The sequence below is a fragment of the Podospora bellae-mahoneyi genome, assembly GCF_035222275.1.
Source record: "Podospora bellae-mahoneyi strain CBS 112042 chromosome 1 map unlocalized CBS112042p_1.2, whole genome shotgun sequence".
Classification (NCBI taxonomy): domain Eukaryota; kingdom Fungi; phylum Ascomycota; class Sordariomycetes; order Sordariales; family Podosporaceae; genus Podospora; species Podospora bellae-mahoneyi.
Genome location: NW_026946360.1, coordinates 328,560 through 345,886, shown reverse-complemented (window position 1 = coordinate 345,886; position 17,327 = coordinate 328,560). Strand labels below are relative to the sequence as shown.

Sequence of the window (17,327 nt, the reverse complement as noted above, 5' to 3'; positions counted from 1 at the left end):
TAATGCCCCGCTGTCGCGCTTCCCCATTGGACCAGTGAGAGAGCGCGCGTGAACCAGGGAAGAAGAAAGCATCCAATCATCTTGCATTGATCCATGAAATCCAGGGGTTCGGGGTCTTGCCTCTTCGCCAAGCTGAGCCGGGCCACCACGGTTCGCAGTTGATCCCATTTCGATTCGATCGTGAGCGGCTGCTCTGCTCCTGCCTCTCCCTCTCGAGCTCACATCGTGTCGTTATCGCTGCTCTCCACTCGGCATATCTCGTCGCTCCTTTGCAGTGCCGGTCCTCTCTGGCGAAAGTTTCTGAAGCTTTAGGCTCCGCTGCTGCTGTGTTTACCAAGTGTTGCAGGCGTGGGGAGCGGGTCACCTTGTGATCGCACAGTACTGTTTCAGCATCGTCGGCCCCCTCGATGAAACCTTCAAAGAACAGCTAGAGCCCCATCAACAGTGTCGCGTGCCAAGAAACAGGTCACTTCGGAGTCTTGAAGATCTCGACCGACTCTCTCACTTCTCACGCGGTCTCGCCTTCCCGCCTTGTCGCCCATTGCAAAGCCATCCCTGCCGTACCGTGCCCCCCTTCAGTCTCTATTCTTTCCCTATTCAAGCTCCGACGTCCGCCTCCGAACTCTTCTGGAACAAGAAGCAAGGCCGAACAAACAAAAAACTTTGGGAGGAACCAGGGACAGCCGAGACCAGACGGCGGCAAAGCCGAGAAAAGGAACCTAATCACTAATTCCTAATCATACGAAACGAACAAACGAGGCCTTGGGGGCAGTTGGTGCCTTTTTTTTTGTTGTTGGCCATTCACCAACTGGAAATTTTGGGGGCATATTCACAGGGAAGAGCTGCTTTTCCTCGGAACGGACCAGGGACAGCACCATTGAGCGACTCTTTTCGGTTTTGGGCTAGATAATTGGCCAAGTATTTCCTTCCTGTCTTTTGGAACTTGGAACAATTGCACCAGCTTGTGGGAGATCAGGAGGGTCGAGGCTTCGGGATGGAGCTCGACCGAATCGAGAGAGATGAGCAGCAGCGGCTGCCGAGCACGCGGAAGATTATGAAGCCAGCCATGGCGACTACGCCGACGACGAACGAGACGGGCCACGAGCGAACCACCTCCGAGCCGATCCCTCTCGAGATGCAGGAAAAGGCGCGAGACCACGACTCGCTCGTGACAGTTCGCCTTTCCGAACCCCCTTCCCTGACGGTGAACACAGCCGTCCCGCCGAGCACAATCCCTCCTCGCTATGAAGCCGAGTACGCCCCGAGCAAGACCATGGCCGAAACACTGAACGAGGAGGACGATGACGATGACGATAGTGAATCGGAGATATTCGAACCCGATACTCGCAAGAAGAAGGGACCCAGCTTGCAAGATGAGCTGGGCGAAGCTGAGGACGGACGCTCGGATGATGTTGCCAATGATTCGAGGTCGAGTTCTGGCTCCGACGCGGTTGATTGGGACAAACTTCAGGCGACAGAAGATATGGAGGCTAGAAACAAACAGAACGCACAAGCGGTAGGTGCAAAGCCGAATCACAAAAGAGTCCCAGGAAACGAGCGACTTGCACTGAGCAACGAGGATCAAATTCTCCCGTGTCTTTGGACTGTCTCACCGTTCCACACCGTCCTACTGTCTCATCACAGCTACATTTCTTTTGCACTGTTTTGCTCGAGGCTAACACAAGACTTTCTTTCTACAGTCCACCGCCTCGCTGCTTGCTCGGCTGGAACAAGAAAACAACAGAATCGCAACCAATCCGAAGAGCATCAAGGTCAAGATCATTGAGCGACAGCAACACTTGCGAGAGAGCCACCCGAGGCCGCCCTCGATGGCACAGCTTCGGAAAATGGTCACCGGGCCGACCCCTCCAGCCCTCCGGTATTCGACGTTGCCGCCGACGCCCATGACCGAGCTTGAGTTCTACCTCGCCTTGGTCAAAGACCCTCAGCAAACGGCTGCTCGCCTGCCGACTCTGTTGTCCAACAAGGTCAGGAAGGGCATCCCACCGCCGCTGCGGGGTGTTGTCTGGCAGAGCATGGCCGGCGCCCGCGACAGTGCCCTGGAAGAGGTTTTCGAACGGTTGTCTGGCGAGTCTAGCCCCTATGAGGGCGTCATCAGCAAGGATCTTGGACGAAGCTTTCCAGGTGTGGACATGTTTAGGGATCCCGAAGGCGATGGCCAACGAATGCTCGGTCGGGTGCTCAAGTGCTTCAGTCTCTATGACACCAAGATTGGGTACTGCCAAGGGCTCGCCTTTCTGGTCGGCCCCTTGCTCATGCACATGGGCGACAAGCAGGCATTCTGTGTTCTGGTCAGGTAAGGGAACAGGAATCGTACCGATTCGTCCGGAGTATTTGGACTAACTAAGGCACTCAAAACTAGGTTGATGGAGAACTACGATCTGCGCCATTGTTTCGTTCCCGATCTGTCAGGGCTACATGTCCGCATCTACCAATTCAGAGAGCTGCTGCGCCAGCATCTGCCCACTCTGTCGACGCATCTGGACGAGTTGCAAGTCGAACCCGCCTATGTTTCACAGTGGTTCCTCTCCTTCTTCGCCGTAACGTGCCCCCTGCCCATGCTGTTTCGCATCTACGATGTGATCTTTGCCGAGGGGGCGTCAGAGACCATCATGCGAGTCGCCTTGTCGCTCATGCGCAAGAACCAGGCGCGCATCCTGGCCTGCACCGAGCTCGAGGACGTGATGCATCTGCTCCTATCGCGCGGGCTCTGGGACTGCTACAACTACAACGCCGACGAATTTGTCCAGGATTTTGCTGCGCTCTCTGAAATTGTCACCAAGGCCCGGTTGGCAGCCTTGGAGCAGGGGTACAGAGAAGCTAACCTTAGCCCAAGCGCCAATCCCCGTGCCACAGATGCAACAGCGCAACAGGTGTCGGATGTTACCACCGCAGCCTCCCGTTTTCTGGGTCGCCTGTGGGCTTCCTCTTCAACACCGCGATTTGCCACGTTTGCGGCAGCCGCCTCCGCATCCAGCAACACCAGTACTGCTAACACCACTACCAACACGCTCAATCCCGGCCTGGGCGCCGTGTCGCGTCCGTTGAGCATGCTTCGGCGAAGCACGTCGAAGCAGAGCCTGGCATCCACCCTCAACTCGATGGAGGTTGGCTCGTCCACTACTTCATCTGCCGCTAGCGTCCTCAGCTCCGTATCTACCGAAGCAACGTCCGTCTCGCGGGACAGCTCCGCTGACGATTCAACCGTGACGGGCGCGCCGCAAAAGACATCGCCCGCCGTCTTCTCGAGCGGCGCCAATAACAGCAAGGAGGACAAGCAACTTCACAGCCAGATTGAAGACTTGCTCACAGCCCTTAGCGAACTTCAACGGAACCATGCCTTGTTGGCCAGCCAGCTACAAAAGGAAAAGGAAGACCGCGATGAGGACAGAAAGGCAGTGCGATCGTTGCTGGACGGCCTGCGCAAAAAGGCGGGCGCCGAGGATTCGGCGGCATTGTCGTCCAGTGTCGATAGCGAGGACACCATTCGAGATGCCTCGACTGAGCCAACCTCGGAAGAGGGTGACGAGACAGTCAAGCCCACCTCGGAGGAGCTATCTGACCTGCTCGATATCGTCGAGCTTCGCTTCAGCGACTCGGTGGTCAACCGACGGTCGTCCATGGCGCAGACCAAATCACAACTTCGAGACGAGCTGGCTCGGGCGAAAGAACAGTTATCCCACGAGGTGTCCAGGTCTCGAGAGCACGAACGCAAGATTCATGAAGCGGAGCAGGAGGTCTCCTCTCTGAAGGAGCAACTGAGGGAGAGCCACACACATGTCCGAACTTTACACCAGGAGAAGCAGCGCCTCGAGCGGCAGATACATGGCATGCGGACCAGGGCGTCCGACACGCCAGCCTCTAACGCGACCAGTACCGAGTGGTTCCCCCAGATTGGTACGGCAGCGGGTACAAGTGGTCTCCGCGAGCTCAAGCTGGGCCGCAGCAGGTCCACCCCATCCCACCCGCCCAACTACAACAAGCGAGCGTCGTCGATGACGATGCAGAAGAAGTCCAACCGGGACTCAGCCGGTTCCACCCTGAACGTCGTGGCTCCTCCCCCACCCCCACCTATCCCAACCAGCGAGAGTGATGCCCTTCTGCTCGAGCTCGCGGCGGCGAAGACGGCCGAAGCTGTCGCCAAACAGGAAGCCGAGGAGGCGAGACAGAAGCTGGAACAGCTCCGGAAGGCCTTTGGGCTGGCTCCGGGCGAGACACCACCAGCGCTGCAGCGAAACCACAGCACGGCAGACGGTGGGGGGCCAGCGGCAGCAGCTATGGGCATGTTTGGTCGGCTTACTGGGACGACCGGACCGACGTCTGTGCCTGCTCCTGGCGAGTCCCCTCAGAAGGCCGCCACGGCGCCTGCCGCCACCAATGCTACGGGCGGTGGTGGTTTCTGGGGCTGGAGGAGGTGAGCTGGCCAAGATGAATGTGATACACTGGCTGGCTTGCTGTTTTGAGAGTGGTGGTGTTTCATGGCTGATGATTTTCTATTGCTGGGCTTTATTTTAATGAGCATGTCTCCATGACCTAGAAGGCATGGGGAGGCGGTTATGTTGTGTTTTTGGTTTTCCTTCTATTACACCTCATTTGGAGGCGCTTGGGCGCAAGTTTTCTCTTTTGGGCACATATAATTTGAGGGTTTCGTGTTACTGCTTCGGTGGATTTCAGGAGGGGCATATGCCATATATGCGGTTAAGAACCATAGCTGTCCAGAGGCGAGGCGGAGAAGGTTGCGTTTATTGAAACAATATGAGATACCAGTAGTTTATGGGTTGTGGGTTGCTGTTGTGGTGAGTTGAGTTTGCACAAACAGAGGGGAAGTTGGTGAATGCAGGGTGGGGTATCAAGGGAGTAGAGATGGGAATGACAGGTATTTGAGCCTGAGTATAGTGTATAGCGTACCCACTACTGCTTAAATCAGAAAGCATTAGAAGAGGAACTGAGGGCTTGGTTTCCCGTGAAAGTAGATGGCTATGCTGCACCACTAGCATAAAATTGCTGATGAAGATGCACAGGCCATTTGTTTCTCAAGAAAGCCTTCCGGTGTAAACTGCTTTATACTCAAATGTTGACTTTGACCATATCAGGAGGTGGTGAGGCTATTCACAGGTGGATCTGTGCATCCAAAGTGGGTTATGCACAAGCGTCCCTGCAGTAGACAAGAAAAGCTAACTTGATTCACCTGCGTCAAGTCCCTTCTCTCTTGCTGAAGATCCCGTTGACGTGAGCAGGTTTAAGAAAAGCAAGGTTACGTTGGAGGTTTTGATGTTGATTGAGGTAACCGGCTGAGACGCTTGGCTGCACTGGAAATCCCTCTTTTATTTTTTGGGTCGTTTGAGTTGGTGTGGCGTTGTCAGTGGTGTCGTGTGCTTGTGTGCTCTCACTCACGTCATCGGTTATCGGAGCTGGGGGTGTGTGGACGTTCTGGAAGAAGCAAGAAGAAGAGAGTGGATTTTTGAGGGGCAGTCAAGGATGCTGCCGGGGCGAAACGGCGCGTCAAAGTGGGAAAAAATAGCATGTGAAATCCATTATGGGCTAGAACACGAAGGGCACAAGCAGGCCAAGAGACACGTACCGAAGAGAGGGACAGGGGACAAGGGATAAGAGAGAGAGCCAAGGCACGTCAGGGTGCTACGCTAGAGTTGGATGCAAAATTGTTCTTAGTCAAGGGGCTTATCGCAGTGGTGAGGAAGATGGAATACAGGAAGAAAGAACAAAGACAGGAGGGAATATCATTCTCTGTTGTGTGACCGCAGGTAGCTGAAGAAAAGATACCGACAGTGCAAAATTGAACGAATGTGGGAGATCGGGAAGCTCGTTGATAGGCTGGCGGGCTATCCTGTTTTTGGAGGGAGGGTGCTGGCAATGATCTCATCATCTTGAGGTGGTGCTTGCGTGCCGCCGACTGTTTGAAGGGAAAAAGAATTGGTGGGGCAGAGCTGTGCCAAAACTGCCTGCAGTGCCCCTCTATGCTATCATATCCAAGTCTAGTGTGTCTGCTATCAGAGAGCACCGGGACGGATCAGTCGGTGCACCGTGTGCGAAGAGGCAGCAACTTGGAAGCAAGCCCTGGTGTCTCAAGCTCCTCCCACTCGCGTCATTCCTCCACCTTGGCTTTCCCTCTTCCTCTAAATTCATCTGGCCATCCTCAAATCGTCTCCTGGAAACCCCAATCCAAAAGACATCATTCTGCCACAAAGACATTACACCACTCACCAACAGCTTTGTTGTACTCTACACCTCCTACCGACTTCCTCAGCGCACACAATCACTTGTGGGTTTTCTCCGCCGCCTGCCAGTCGAAAGCTCCCCTCCAACAGTTCCCGACTCCCAGAATTTGTCTCTCGACAGCTGCCAAACTACCGATAATCCCCGCCCAACGACATCATATCCATCAAAAATGGCCGACATTTCGAATGGACATGCGAACGGGAATGCCAGCGTGGATGCCCTCAAGAACAGTAAGGTTCGTACGAAGCTCTTCCTTGTCTTCTGTAGCCTTAATCAGCCCGCCCAAAGATACCCAGCTAACACGAGCTCCGGTGTTTCACAGCTCCACGACAGCCGATACCTCTCCGCCTGTGACCTAAACTGACGATAACTGCTGCAGACCTTGCTGCCACCTACAACAATGTTACCAACGGTACGATAAGCTGCACATCACCTAATCCTCACATGCAAATGCTGACGTCGACTTTTCTTGCAGGCCCTGTAGCTCAGAACATCAAGGCCGAGGGCGCGAGAACCACGGATGAGCTTTCCAACTTGGCCAACTCTCGCCGCGCTCCTTCGTACACCGCGGCTACTGGCCAGCCCTTGACTCATTACCACTCCTTCTTCTCGGAGCTGTTGTCATGGAAGAATCCTCGTACGTTCAAGTGGGACCCACCAACAAGATATAAAGCTGTACTGATGAAGCCTCTTAGGCGCCTCTGGAATTGCCTACCTCACAATCGTCTCGTTCATCTTCTCGGTTAGATACCTGGATGTTCTCCGATGGGGTCTCAAGCTCACATGGATGGCCCTCGGTGTTACCATTGCCGCCGAGATCGCCGGAAAAGCCATTTTGAACAATGGTTTCGCTACCCAGCTCCGCCCTCGCAAGTACTACACTGTTCCCCGAGAGACACTTGATGCCGTTATTGGCGACGTCAACGAACTTATCAACTTTGGTGTGATTGAGTCCCAACGCATCCTTTTCGCTGAGAACATCTGGGCTTCCGCTGCTGTAAGTTCCCCTTGGCGATTGAGCTTATATTTTCGGCTCTCGGAGCTGTAGACTCGGAGCTATTTGCTAACTCGTCCCGCTAGGTTGCCCTCGGCGCCTTCATCTCCTACTACTTGGTCAAGGTTGTCCCGTACTGGGGTCTTGCTCTCATCGCCACCTCCGTCATCTTCTTCGCCCCTCTCGTTTACACCACCAACCAGGAGCTTATCGACAGCCAGATCCAGCACGCTGGTGAGATTATCAATGACCAGACCGAGCAGATCCGCTCCTTGGTCCAGAAGAACACCGAGCAAGCCACCCAGGTTACCAAGCAGTACATGGGCGACTACACCGCCAAGGCTCAGTCCTTGATCAAGGGTGCTGTTGGTCAGGAGAATGGCCACAAATCTGAGCTCAAGCCGACTGACTTCCCCGTCGCTCCCAAGGAGGACATCAAGTCGGAGCCTATTGCTCCCCCTACCAAGGCCGGTGAGGAGGAGCCTTTGATCGCTGCTTAAGTGAGCAAGGCTTCCTTCGACAATCATTCGCGCTTGCTCTGCCTTGTTGAGCCAGATGAGTGACAAAAACAGAAATCCGATCAAACCTGTGGCAAACTTTTATGGCGCAGGATGGGGCATGGAATGGCTGGACGGTACAAAGACTGCCACTTTTTCTTTTAATGGGATCATGGGATGGTGCGAGACTGCTTTTTTCTCAGTAGTTTTCGATATGCTATTGTTGTTATTTTCGGGTTGTGTTTTCTTTTGGGGACTATTGGGATGAGGAGGGACGTTGAATCCACGAATGCGTCCCCCTGTTTTGTTGTTATGAGTAGTTATGATCCTAGGGTTTCCTGGCAAAAATGACATGGGGGGGGACCGGGTGTTGGTTGTAATACAAGTACGTTTTTATTATATCTGTTGCACACCCACCCGGTATCAGCGAGCTTGATGCGCGCAAGTAACGACATTCTGTATTTTCTACTGGTATTACATTTTTATTATATGGTGAGTGAATGACTGGCAGGTGTGCGTAGACGATAACGACTGTGATGACGGAAGATGATCTCTGAAGTGCTCCCCTGAACGCCTGTTGTTGTACAGCTTCAAGCCAAAGTGCAAATTAGATGCTTAAAACCCCCTAAATTCCCCCAACTCCGGTGAGGATGCATAGTGGCGAATGACGGTTAATAGATAACGAAAGGATGAGCTCAGACAGCTCCAGCCGTCTCTCTGAGGGGCTCTACTGCTGCTGCTGGTAATACTCTTTGCTCGGCCTCCCGTCGTTCACCGGCTGACCGAGATACGTGTCATCCTGCTGGCGCATCTGCCCCAGGGGCTGCCCGCCAAAATCCACCTGCTGCATCTGGTCCTGTCCGTCCTGGGCGCCGTAGTAGCTCCCCCGCTCAGAAGGCGGGTAGTTCCCCTGCATGATGGGGTACTGGCCTCTGGCAACGTGCTTTTGCTCGTCGAGGTCGGAGTCTGTCTCTGAGCGGTCGCCGCTGACGTGGCGGGACTTGTACCAGGCGTAGGCGAGGGTGGCGAACCCGAGGGTGGAGAGGACGACGGCGGCCCAGATGAGGAAGTAGAGGCCTGGAGAGGTCGCGGCCGAGAGGCCGAACTTGGCGCCGTCTTTGTTGACGGCGTTTTTGATCTTTTCGGCGGCGGCGGTGAGACCGAGGGTGCCGATCCCGGCGAGGAACCAGCCGATTCCGAGGCAGACGAGGGTCGGCAGGATGAGGGCTGTCTCGCGGGCGGCGAGGGCGGGGACGAAGGCGGAGGCGAGGGCGGCGGTCGAGCCTAGGAACGCCAGGGCGAGGAAGACGACGGAGGTGAGGAAGAAGAAGCCCATGGCCGCGAGGGCGCGGGGGATGAGGTCCAGGGCGTCCTGGATGGTGTCGATCAGGCCGACGTCGCTGAGCTTGAACTTGAAGGGGCCGACGTTGAGGGAGGCGTCGAGGGATTTGGAGAGGTCGGTCTGCTCGACGACGAACTTTTTGGTGCACTTTTCCACGTTCGGCTCCGCGGCCGGGTCGGAGAAGAGGGGCGTGTACATGCCTTCGCACATGGCGCCGATGTGGATGGAGTAGTACTCCTTGAGGCCGATGGCTTTGGCGACGCTGCCGAGGGCCTTGTCGACGAGGTCCTGGCCGAGCCGGACGGCCTTGTCGGCGATTTCAGCACCCTTTTCGCAGGCTGCGCCGACGCCGTCACCGACTTTGTCCGAGGCGCCGTTGAGGGCCTTTTTGGCGTCTTCTTCGGCCTTCTTGCCGCCGAAAGCACCGGCGAGACCACCGGCTACGTTGCCGAGAGCGTTACCCGCGTCCGTGACGGCGTTGTCGGCTTTGTCGCAGCCGCCTTGGGCGGCTTCTTGGACGTTGGGGGCCTTGATGAGGTTTTTGCCAAAGGTAGACATGTTGAACTTGGGGGTATTTAGTCAGTAACCTTATTCAGGGGGGGAAATGGGGGGGGAGGAAGAGATAGGGGTACAGTTTGACATACGTTAATCACACTCAACCCTTCAATATAATTCGGTGAGCTTCCTGCCGACAAGGCAACGGCCAAAAAAACAAAAGCGAAAAAGGAGCACACGACAGGCGCAACCTTGAGAACCATGCCCACCATCCCACCATCACCACCTGCACCGAAGCCTCTCATTTTGTATGAACTGAAAAGGAACGTAAGTAAATCGGGAACCTGCCCCTGATCTTTTGAAAGGCAAAGTCAAGGAACGACTGGCACGGAAGTGCAAAGGAATGAAAAGTAAAGCCTCTAGGGCTGTGAAGAAACGCGAAGAGGTAGAAAGGAAAGGAAGTTGTTGACTTCTTCAACAACGGATAGTGAAGTATAAAAAAAGGGAGAGAGAGAGAGAGAGACAGAGACTTGAAACCTGTAGGATGAGATCAGCTAATATACAGCGTCAGCATCACCTGGCCCGCCAGGTTCAAGCAAAGTGGTAGTCTATAGCTGGCCATTCTCAGTTCCAAAGGCGGGTACACTCTGGTCCAGGGAACGTGCAGGAACAAAACAGATGCGGGCTGCGGGCTGCGGTCGTGGCTGAGAGGCCGGCCATGATGGTCTTATGAGGCTCTTGGTATGAGACGATGACGGTGATGATCTGCAAGAATTGTAAACAAAGGATACAACAGGACTTGGGGGGACGGGTGCCAGCCAAAAGAAAGGGATCATCTAATGTCCATCCCCAGCCATAGACACCTTGTGTGACGCCGGCATAAGACCCCATCAGGTGGCCTGAGGTTGGGGTTAGAAGGTGGTCGGGTCTTTACCATGGCTAGAGAGACTTTTGTAAGTTTGAGAGAATCGACAAAGAAACATAATGTGGGTAAACCCGGGGTCAAAGCTGTGCCCTCCTGTGCCCTCCAAAGTTGGGTCGACGACAGCCTGACCAATGAGAAAATCGTGGTGCTTGTGAGAAGTGCATAGCTCTCCAACTGCCGCTTCGTGAGGTGCATGGCCGCCTGTTTCCCACCAACTTCTCAAAACCGCCGTTTGTCTTTGCCGAGTTTTGCTGTTGGGTCGTGGGCCGGACACCGACCCAGAATCGCGGCCGGCCCCACATTCCCCCGACCGAGACTCTATTGGCTTTGGTTGATCGGTCTCGGCAGGGGTCCGAAGTGGGTGGAGCTCCAAGCCGAGCCTGTAAGGAATTCTGCGAACAGTTTGCAATCGACTTTCGAACGTTAAAAATCAGGCCAAAACATTTGAGTGAACATAGACATGGAGTATTCAAATCGTGAAATGTCATTATATGTGCAGAAACGACGCTATAGTACAGTCAAGAAAGCCAATCCATCATATCCTCCCACACTCTATAGCTTGGGCAAGCTGACGAGCTGGGCGTTGCCCCTCTTGATGACGGCAACGGCATCGTTGACAAACTCGTCAACGATCTCCTTGGCTGACTTCTCCTCGTTGACAACAGCGGCGCACTTGCCCATAAGGTGGGGCATGAGGGAGTCAAGGAGGTCATCAACATCAACCTCGGCGTTGTCGGGGGTAGAGGCAGCAACGAGGCCGATCTTCTTGAGGTCGGCAATCGATGGGACCTCACCAGCCATGAGCTTATCGAGGTCGACCTCGTGGGGGATCTTGCCCTTGGCGAGGCACTGCTTCAACTCGGAAACACGGTCCTCCTCCCAGTTAACAATGTAGGGGTTGGCGCGGACACGCATGGGGCGACCGGTGAAGATGGTGGTGCGGATGTTGTCATCGAAGCCCGAGGTGCGGACGGCCTCCTTGTGGGCCTTGGGGGCACCAGCCTCCTTGGAGAGGACGAAACGGGTACCAACCCAGACACCGCTGGCGCCCATCATGAGCGCAGAGGCGAGGAGCTGACCGTTCCAGATACCACCGGCGGCAATAACCTGGACGGGCTTGCCAGTCAATGGGGACTTGTGGCCCTTGACGAGCTGAGCAACGGTGGGGATGAGGACGGTGGTGGGGGTGTCACCGGTGTGGCCGCCACCCTCGCCACCCTGAGCGCAGATGATATCGACACCGAGGTCGAGGCACTTCTTGACGTGCTTGGGGTGGCCGATCATGTTCATGTAGAGGATGCCGTTCTTGTGGAGCTTCTCGACAACGTGCTTGGGGGGGACGCCGACGGCGGAAACGAAGAGCTTGGCGCCGGACTCGATGATGATGTCAATCAACTCGTCAAGCTTGCCCTTGGTGTAATCGTAGCTGGAAAAGCGCAAAGGGTCAGCAAGAGAGAAGAGGAATGAATGGTCTGTCGGCGTCTGGGGAATGGTCTTACTTGGTCTTGCGGGCGTTGCCGCCAACCTGGGGAAGAAGGAGATCGACACCGAAGGGAGCCTTCTTGTCGTTAAGGTGCTTCTTGATCTCATCGATCTGCTCCCTGAGCATCTCGGGGGTGTAGCTGATACCACCGAGGACACCCATACCGCCGGCATTGGTGACAGCCGCCGCCAGCTTGGGGCCAGCGGCGACGTTCATGCCGGCGAGGAGGATGGGGTGCTTGATCCCGAAGAGATCGGTGATTTCGGTGCGAATCTGCTCTACAAAGTGAAAACATCACGTTAGCGCCCAGTTGGTCGTTCGAATGCGCCAAGGGGAGAGTCGGTGCGCGCGGGGTGATTCCGGTTCGAGGTAAACTTACGAGGAGAGGCCATGATGACTGATGTGAATACTCCAAAACGGGAAATGGCAGAATAAGTGTTGGTGAAAAAGAAAAAGGTTAAAAATCTCGCTGCTGAAAAACAAAAAAGACACAAGACGAAGCACGAGGAAGAAGGCCAGTTATCAATCAGTTGGATCTGTGGAGGCACACGCATCTTGGAATCCGGGGTACGCTGAGCCTTGGCCACGATCACCGTCGTGCCGAGGTTGCCCGCACCCCTACGCTAAGCTTTTTTAGGCGATCATGGGAACGCTGGGGGTACTTGGCTGCGCGACCGAACTGCGGAGGTCAAAGATAGACCGAGGCATCGGTTCGGTTTGTCCTCGTTGAAACTGTCATTCTCAAGTCACCCAGCAAGCCAAGGCATGGTTAATTTTATTATAGCGAACATTGACACTTGAAAGGCCTTGATCAACAACGACCAGGCCAGATGTTTCAACGGCGACGGTTGCACGTAGGAGAGTTTCACGGTCACAGTCAACAGGTGATGGTTCCCACATGTCTGGCTCGCCTTCGATGACATCGGATGTTCCCGAGTCCCTCTTGCTGGTTCCTCTGTTCGCCGCCTCCTGGAATTCCATCTACGGGGCGTCGGAAACCTTCAGGCCCGGCGCGCTGGTAATCAAGTGCATACCCGGAGTTGAACCCGAGACACCACTACATCCGCCTGTTGGCTGTTGGTCCAATGACACAGCTGAGAATTCTTAAACGGATAAGGTCAGCCGCGCCTTCAACCCTAACCCTTTCCGCATTTCTTTCGGTGGAGACTCCGAAGGTCGGGTCTGGAGCAACTCACAGAGCCACTTCTCGACTTCGGTCGGTGACTTCACTGCGGCAGAATATGAAGAGCTTCACACGTATCGCCGCAGGGTCATTGAGACAACCCCGACAAAGTTTACCTAGAGCCAGACATGTATGCCATTCCTGCCGGAACCTGCGCCTAAGCAGGATTGAACAGCGGCAATTTTCCCAGACAGCACCGTCTTTAACAGATTCGTCCGGCTTCAAAAAATATACTCTCCCGCGCAACTTTAAGCCCAAGGAAGTAAACCTGCCTGCCAAGATGGCCAGCCCGCCTCCCCCAGATCCGGCGCGGAAGCGGCTGGCATATATCGCCCTGGGAAGCAACTTGGGGGATCGTATTGGCTGGATAGAAAAGGCCTGCGCCGAGCTGGATGCGCGGGGCATCAAGGTCAAGCGCACAAGCAGCCTGTGGGAGACGGAGCCCATGTATGTGCTAGACCAGGATAGATTCGTCAATGGTGCCTGTGAGGTACGTCTGGTCTCCGACCCCCGTTATACCAATCAGAGCCGCAACTAAAAGAAAACCTCAGGTTGAGACAACTCTTGAGCCACTTGCCCTTCTGGATGCTCTCCAAGATATCGAGAACTCCCTTGGTCGCAAAAAGATCATTGACAAGGGCCCGCGTAACATTGACCTCGATATCCTTCTCTATGACAACATCAAGTTCAACCATGAGCGCCTCACAATTCCTCACATTGGAATCCCCGAAAGGGAGTTTGTCTTGAAGCCTCTTGCTGAGTAAGTCCTGTTTTGACCGTTTTATCTTGGCACGAACCCTTGACTTACAACGGTTCCCTAGACTTATCCCCGACAAACCTCTGGACCCCGACCGACCATGGACCCTAACCCGGGACTTACTTGATGCCCTGCCTTCTTCTACTACTCCTATCACCACTATGACCCCGTTGTCAGCACACCACCCCCCCATCATGGCTCTCAATCCAGCCCGGAAAACACACGTCATGGGCATCCTCAACATGACCCCTGACTCCTTTTCTGATGGCGGCCAAAACACATCTCTTGAGGAGCAAACTTTGATCTCCAACATACGATCCTTCTTGGACGCAGGCGCCACCATGATTGACGTTGGCGGGCAGTCAACCGCCCCCAACTGCCCCGAGGTTTCAGTAGAGGAAGAGCTCAACCGAGTGCTCCCGGCTATCAAGCTCATCCGCTCTCATTTCTCAGATAGGCCGGTGCTCATTAGTGTGGACACCTACCGAGCATCTGTCGCCGAGGCTGCCGTTGCCGCCGGCGCTGATATTGTGAACGATGTCTCTGGTGGAAGCATGGACCCGGAGATGTTGCCTACTGTTGCGAGGTTGGGGACAACCATCTGTCTGATGCACATGAGGGGGACACCGGCGACGATGAACAATCTTGCTGAGTACCCTGATTCTGAAGGAGGGCTCATCGGCGGGATTGCTAAGGAACTGGTGGAGAGGGTAGCGGCTGCCGAGAGGGCTGGTGTTAGACGGTGGAGGATCGTGCTTGACCCTGGGTTAGGCTTCGCCAAGGTTGGCTGGCAAAATGTCGATGTGCTGAGGCACTTGGATGAGCTCAGGTTCTGGCCTGGGTTGCAAGGTCTGCCGTGGCTTGTCGGGTCCAGCAGGAAGAGCTTCATTGGGAGGGTGACAGGCGTACCGACGCCGAAGGAGAGAATATGGGGCACGGCCGCGACAGTTGCGGCTGCTGTTCAGGGAGGAGCGGACGTGGTGAGGGTCCATGATGTCAGGGAGATGGCGCAGGTGGTAGCGATGGCGGATGCTATCTGGCGGTATTGATTCCGGGAAATCACAATGGGACGAAATTCAACATTACTGCGAGGGCAAACTGTTTCTGTACATACTCACTCCGTGTATATGGGTTCAACAAGAGGAAAGGAGGTCTTTTGACTCTACATGGGTTGCTAAAACGGATGGAGCTGGGGAAATCACCCGTTTTCTGAACAGAGGCTGAACCCTCATTGATTCAGTGAAGCGGTCGGGACGCGCATGGTCACGCATGCTGGAACCCGCGGCCTCCGACACCGATACCTACGCCAGCTTTGCGTGGTGGTACCGACTCTGGTGACGGGTTCCAGTTGCAGGGCTGGGCCTTGGAATACGAAGGGCGGCATAGTCTGGACTGGCAGCCTCAGGGCTGAAAGAAGGCGCTGCTGCTTGGCATCCGCTAATTGTGACGCTGCTTACACAAGTCTGCTTACTATACACCGCTAAATAAATGTTGATTATAAAACACTATCAAGTCGATTGGCTTCAACATCGCATTCCGTGACGACTACAGGCCGGCGAGGCGTCAATAGCAACGATTCTTGGGCGAGATTGCGATCTGGTAGGCACCAGCGACAAAGATGAAGAGATCTTGGCAATGTACGCGTACGTCGACATTGACGTCGGCGTTGACGAATCGGGAAAGCCACGGCTGAGAAGGTGGAATATATTCATGAACCACACATATATAAAGATCTCATTGATCAGTAGTAATAGAGGTCCATCCGCTCTGTCCACGATGAGGACTACAACAGCAGCACTTTTACCATCCACTCACCAACACGAGCACCAACAACAACGTTCAGGTAATCAAAATGCCGACCATTACCATCATCCCCGCCTCTTGCAAGACCTCCCTCGCCACCATTCGGGCTCTGCTCTCTCTTTCTGATCCCTCGGTCAAGATACACGGCATATACCGCGACTTATCCAAGGTCCCGGAAGATTTACTGTCCCACCACCAATTTACAGCCCTCCAAGGTGACATTGACGACCCTTCCCTCGAACTTCCTCCCAGCGACCTGCTTTTCCACACAACCCCTAACACGTATACCGATGCCGATGTCTTTGAGCACGCCAAACGACAAACCGAGAACTTGAAAACCGCCATCCTCAAATCCTCGACCATCAAGAAGATCGTCCTGATGAGCACAATGGGGGCCCAGTACTCCTCTGGAACCGTAATATTACCCTTTCCCTTCCCGTTCATAGAATGCTAACGCAAAATGTGACCAGGGTGAATTAAAAGCAAATCACGCCGCTGAAACCACCATCTCCACCCTGCCCGCCTCCATCCAAAAGGTCTTTGTCCGCTGCTGCTGGTTCATGGAAAACTGGGCCTCCGAACTCCCCAATCTCCTCTCGGACGAGCCCTTCTTCTACTCTACCATCTCCCCAGCCGATTTCCCCTTCCCGCACATTGCCGTGAGGGACATTGGCAAGACGTGCGCTCAAGAGCTGTTGTCTACTGCCCCCCCCAAGAGCAATCCTTACATCTTTGAGCTTCAGGGCCAGAGCTACAGCTCGAATGATGTGAAGAAAATCTTTGAGGAGTTGCTGGGGAAAGAGGTGGATATGAGAGTCATTCCTCCGGAGGGGCTGTTGGATTATTACCGGCAGATGTTTTCTGAGCATGTTGCGAGGGAGTATACGGAGATGAACCAGAGCTTCTTGGAGGGGGGGATCTTGTTTTTGAATCCGGAGCCGACGCCGGGTGGAGAGATTCGGAGGGGGGAGACGGAGTTGAGGGAGGTGTTGGCGGGATTGCTGGAGGGACGGGTTTGAATTTCGCTGTCGGCATATTTTGGGGTGATTGATGATGTATGAAGCAAGTTGTGGAAGAAGTGTGAATTTGTGGATGGGAGTTGCGAAACATAGTCGCCTGTTGGGAATCCTACATTTTGCTCGATAAAAACAACAAGCCGCGTTCTAGGTTCTATTGCCATTCATGAATGAATGGCTAGAAAATCAAATAAGGGTCTTGCAATGAAACGAGTGTTCTCTGATATGATATATCCATCCCTTTACCCCTGGTTTTCCGCTCCGGTAACTACCTATGGATTGGTACCATCTCCCCTCGCGTCTTTCATGCCGCAACCGCTTCGTCAGAGGGCTCTGCAGGTAATGGAACAGTCGCTGCCGAGACCTGATCTCCCTCGCTGATGGCCTTCTCTAATCCAAGAAGTATACCACCAGTGGCAACACCACCTGCAACAGTACCAGCAAAGCCTTCGGCGGCAGAGCCGATGGAAGAACCTCCCGAGGAAGAGCCGACAGAAGAGCCCCCAGACAGCTCCTTACCCACCTGGCCATCATGAGAAGAGTCTACCAGTACGACCAAAACGGGGAGCCCGCG

The 17,327-nt window shown here is 54.6% G+C and overlaps 6 protein-coding genes across 6 annotated transcripts; 4 read left to right on the top strand and 2 right to left on the bottom strand.

The window, feature by feature from the left end:
* The first annotated feature begins 9 nt into the window (after window positions 1-9).
* QC761_122560 (uncharacterized protein) lies at window positions 10-4,969 on the top strand. Its single transcript, XM_062875517.1, has 3 exons — window positions 10-1,516; window positions 1,701-2,317; window positions 2,384-4,969. Exons 1-3 carry the CDS (start codon window positions 995-997, stop codon window positions 4,437-4,439), a joined length of 3,195 nt encoding a protein of 1,064 aa, XP_062736080.1. The 5' UTR covers window positions 10-994; the 3' UTR covers window positions 4,440-4,969.
* A 548-nt stretch (window positions 4,970-5,517) lies between these two features.
* Window positions 5,518-8,148, top strand: QC761_122550 (uncharacterized protein). The gene is made up of 5 exons (XM_062875516.1): window positions 5,518-6,488; window positions 6,638-6,670; window positions 6,734-6,895; window positions 6,954-7,255; window positions 7,339-8,148. The coding sequence occupies exons 1-5, from the start codon at window positions 6,428-6,430 to the stop codon at window positions 7,750-7,752; spliced, it is 972 nt and encodes a 323-aa protein (XP_062736079.1). The 5' UTR covers window positions 5,518-6,427; the 3' UTR covers window positions 7,753-8,148.
* A 328-nt stretch (window positions 8,149-8,476) lies between these two features.
* On the bottom strand, window positions 8,477-9,891 carry QC761_122540 (uncharacterized protein; the record flags this gene model as incomplete). The annotated part of the gene is made up of 2 exons (XM_062875515.1): window positions 8,477-9,655; window positions 9,736-9,891. 2 exons carry the CDS (start codon window positions 9,889-9,891, stop codon window positions 8,477-8,479), a joined length of 1,335 nt encoding a protein of 444 aa, XP_062736078.1.
* Window positions 9,892-10,931: 1,040 nt separating this feature from the next.
* QC761_122530 (uncharacterized protein) lies at window positions 10,932-12,935 on the bottom strand. Its single transcript, XM_062875514.1, has 3 exons — window positions 12,374-12,935; window positions 12,011-12,272; window positions 10,932-11,937 (listed from the first exon to the last, which is right to left on the bottom strand). The coding sequence occupies exons 1-3, from the start codon at window positions 12,546-12,548 to the stop codon at window positions 11,064-11,066; spliced, it is 1,311 nt and encodes a 436-aa protein (XP_062736077.1). The 5' UTR covers window positions 12,549-12,935; the 3' UTR covers window positions 10,932-11,063.
* FOL1 (trifunctional dihydropteroate synthetase) lies at window positions 12,759-14,983 on the top strand (the record flags this gene model as incomplete). Its single annotated transcript, XM_062875513.1, has 3 exons — window positions 12,759-13,667; window positions 13,729-13,937; window positions 13,999-14,983. Exons 1-3 carry the CDS (start codon window positions 13,080-13,082, stop codon window positions 14,981-14,983), a joined length of 1,782 nt encoding a protein of 593 aa, XP_062736076.1. The 5' UTR covers window positions 12,759-13,079.
* An 803-nt stretch (window positions 14,984-15,786) lies between these two features.
* QC761_122510 (uncharacterized protein) lies at window positions 15,787-16,977 on the top strand (the record flags this gene model as incomplete). The annotated part of the gene is made up of 2 exons (XM_062875512.1): window positions 15,787-16,152; window positions 16,208-16,977. 2 exons carry the CDS (start codon window positions 15,787-15,789, stop codon window positions 16,754-16,756), a joined length of 915 nt encoding a protein of 304 aa, XP_062736075.1. The 3' UTR covers window positions 16,757-16,977.
* Window positions 16,978-17,327: the final 350 nt, after the last annotated feature.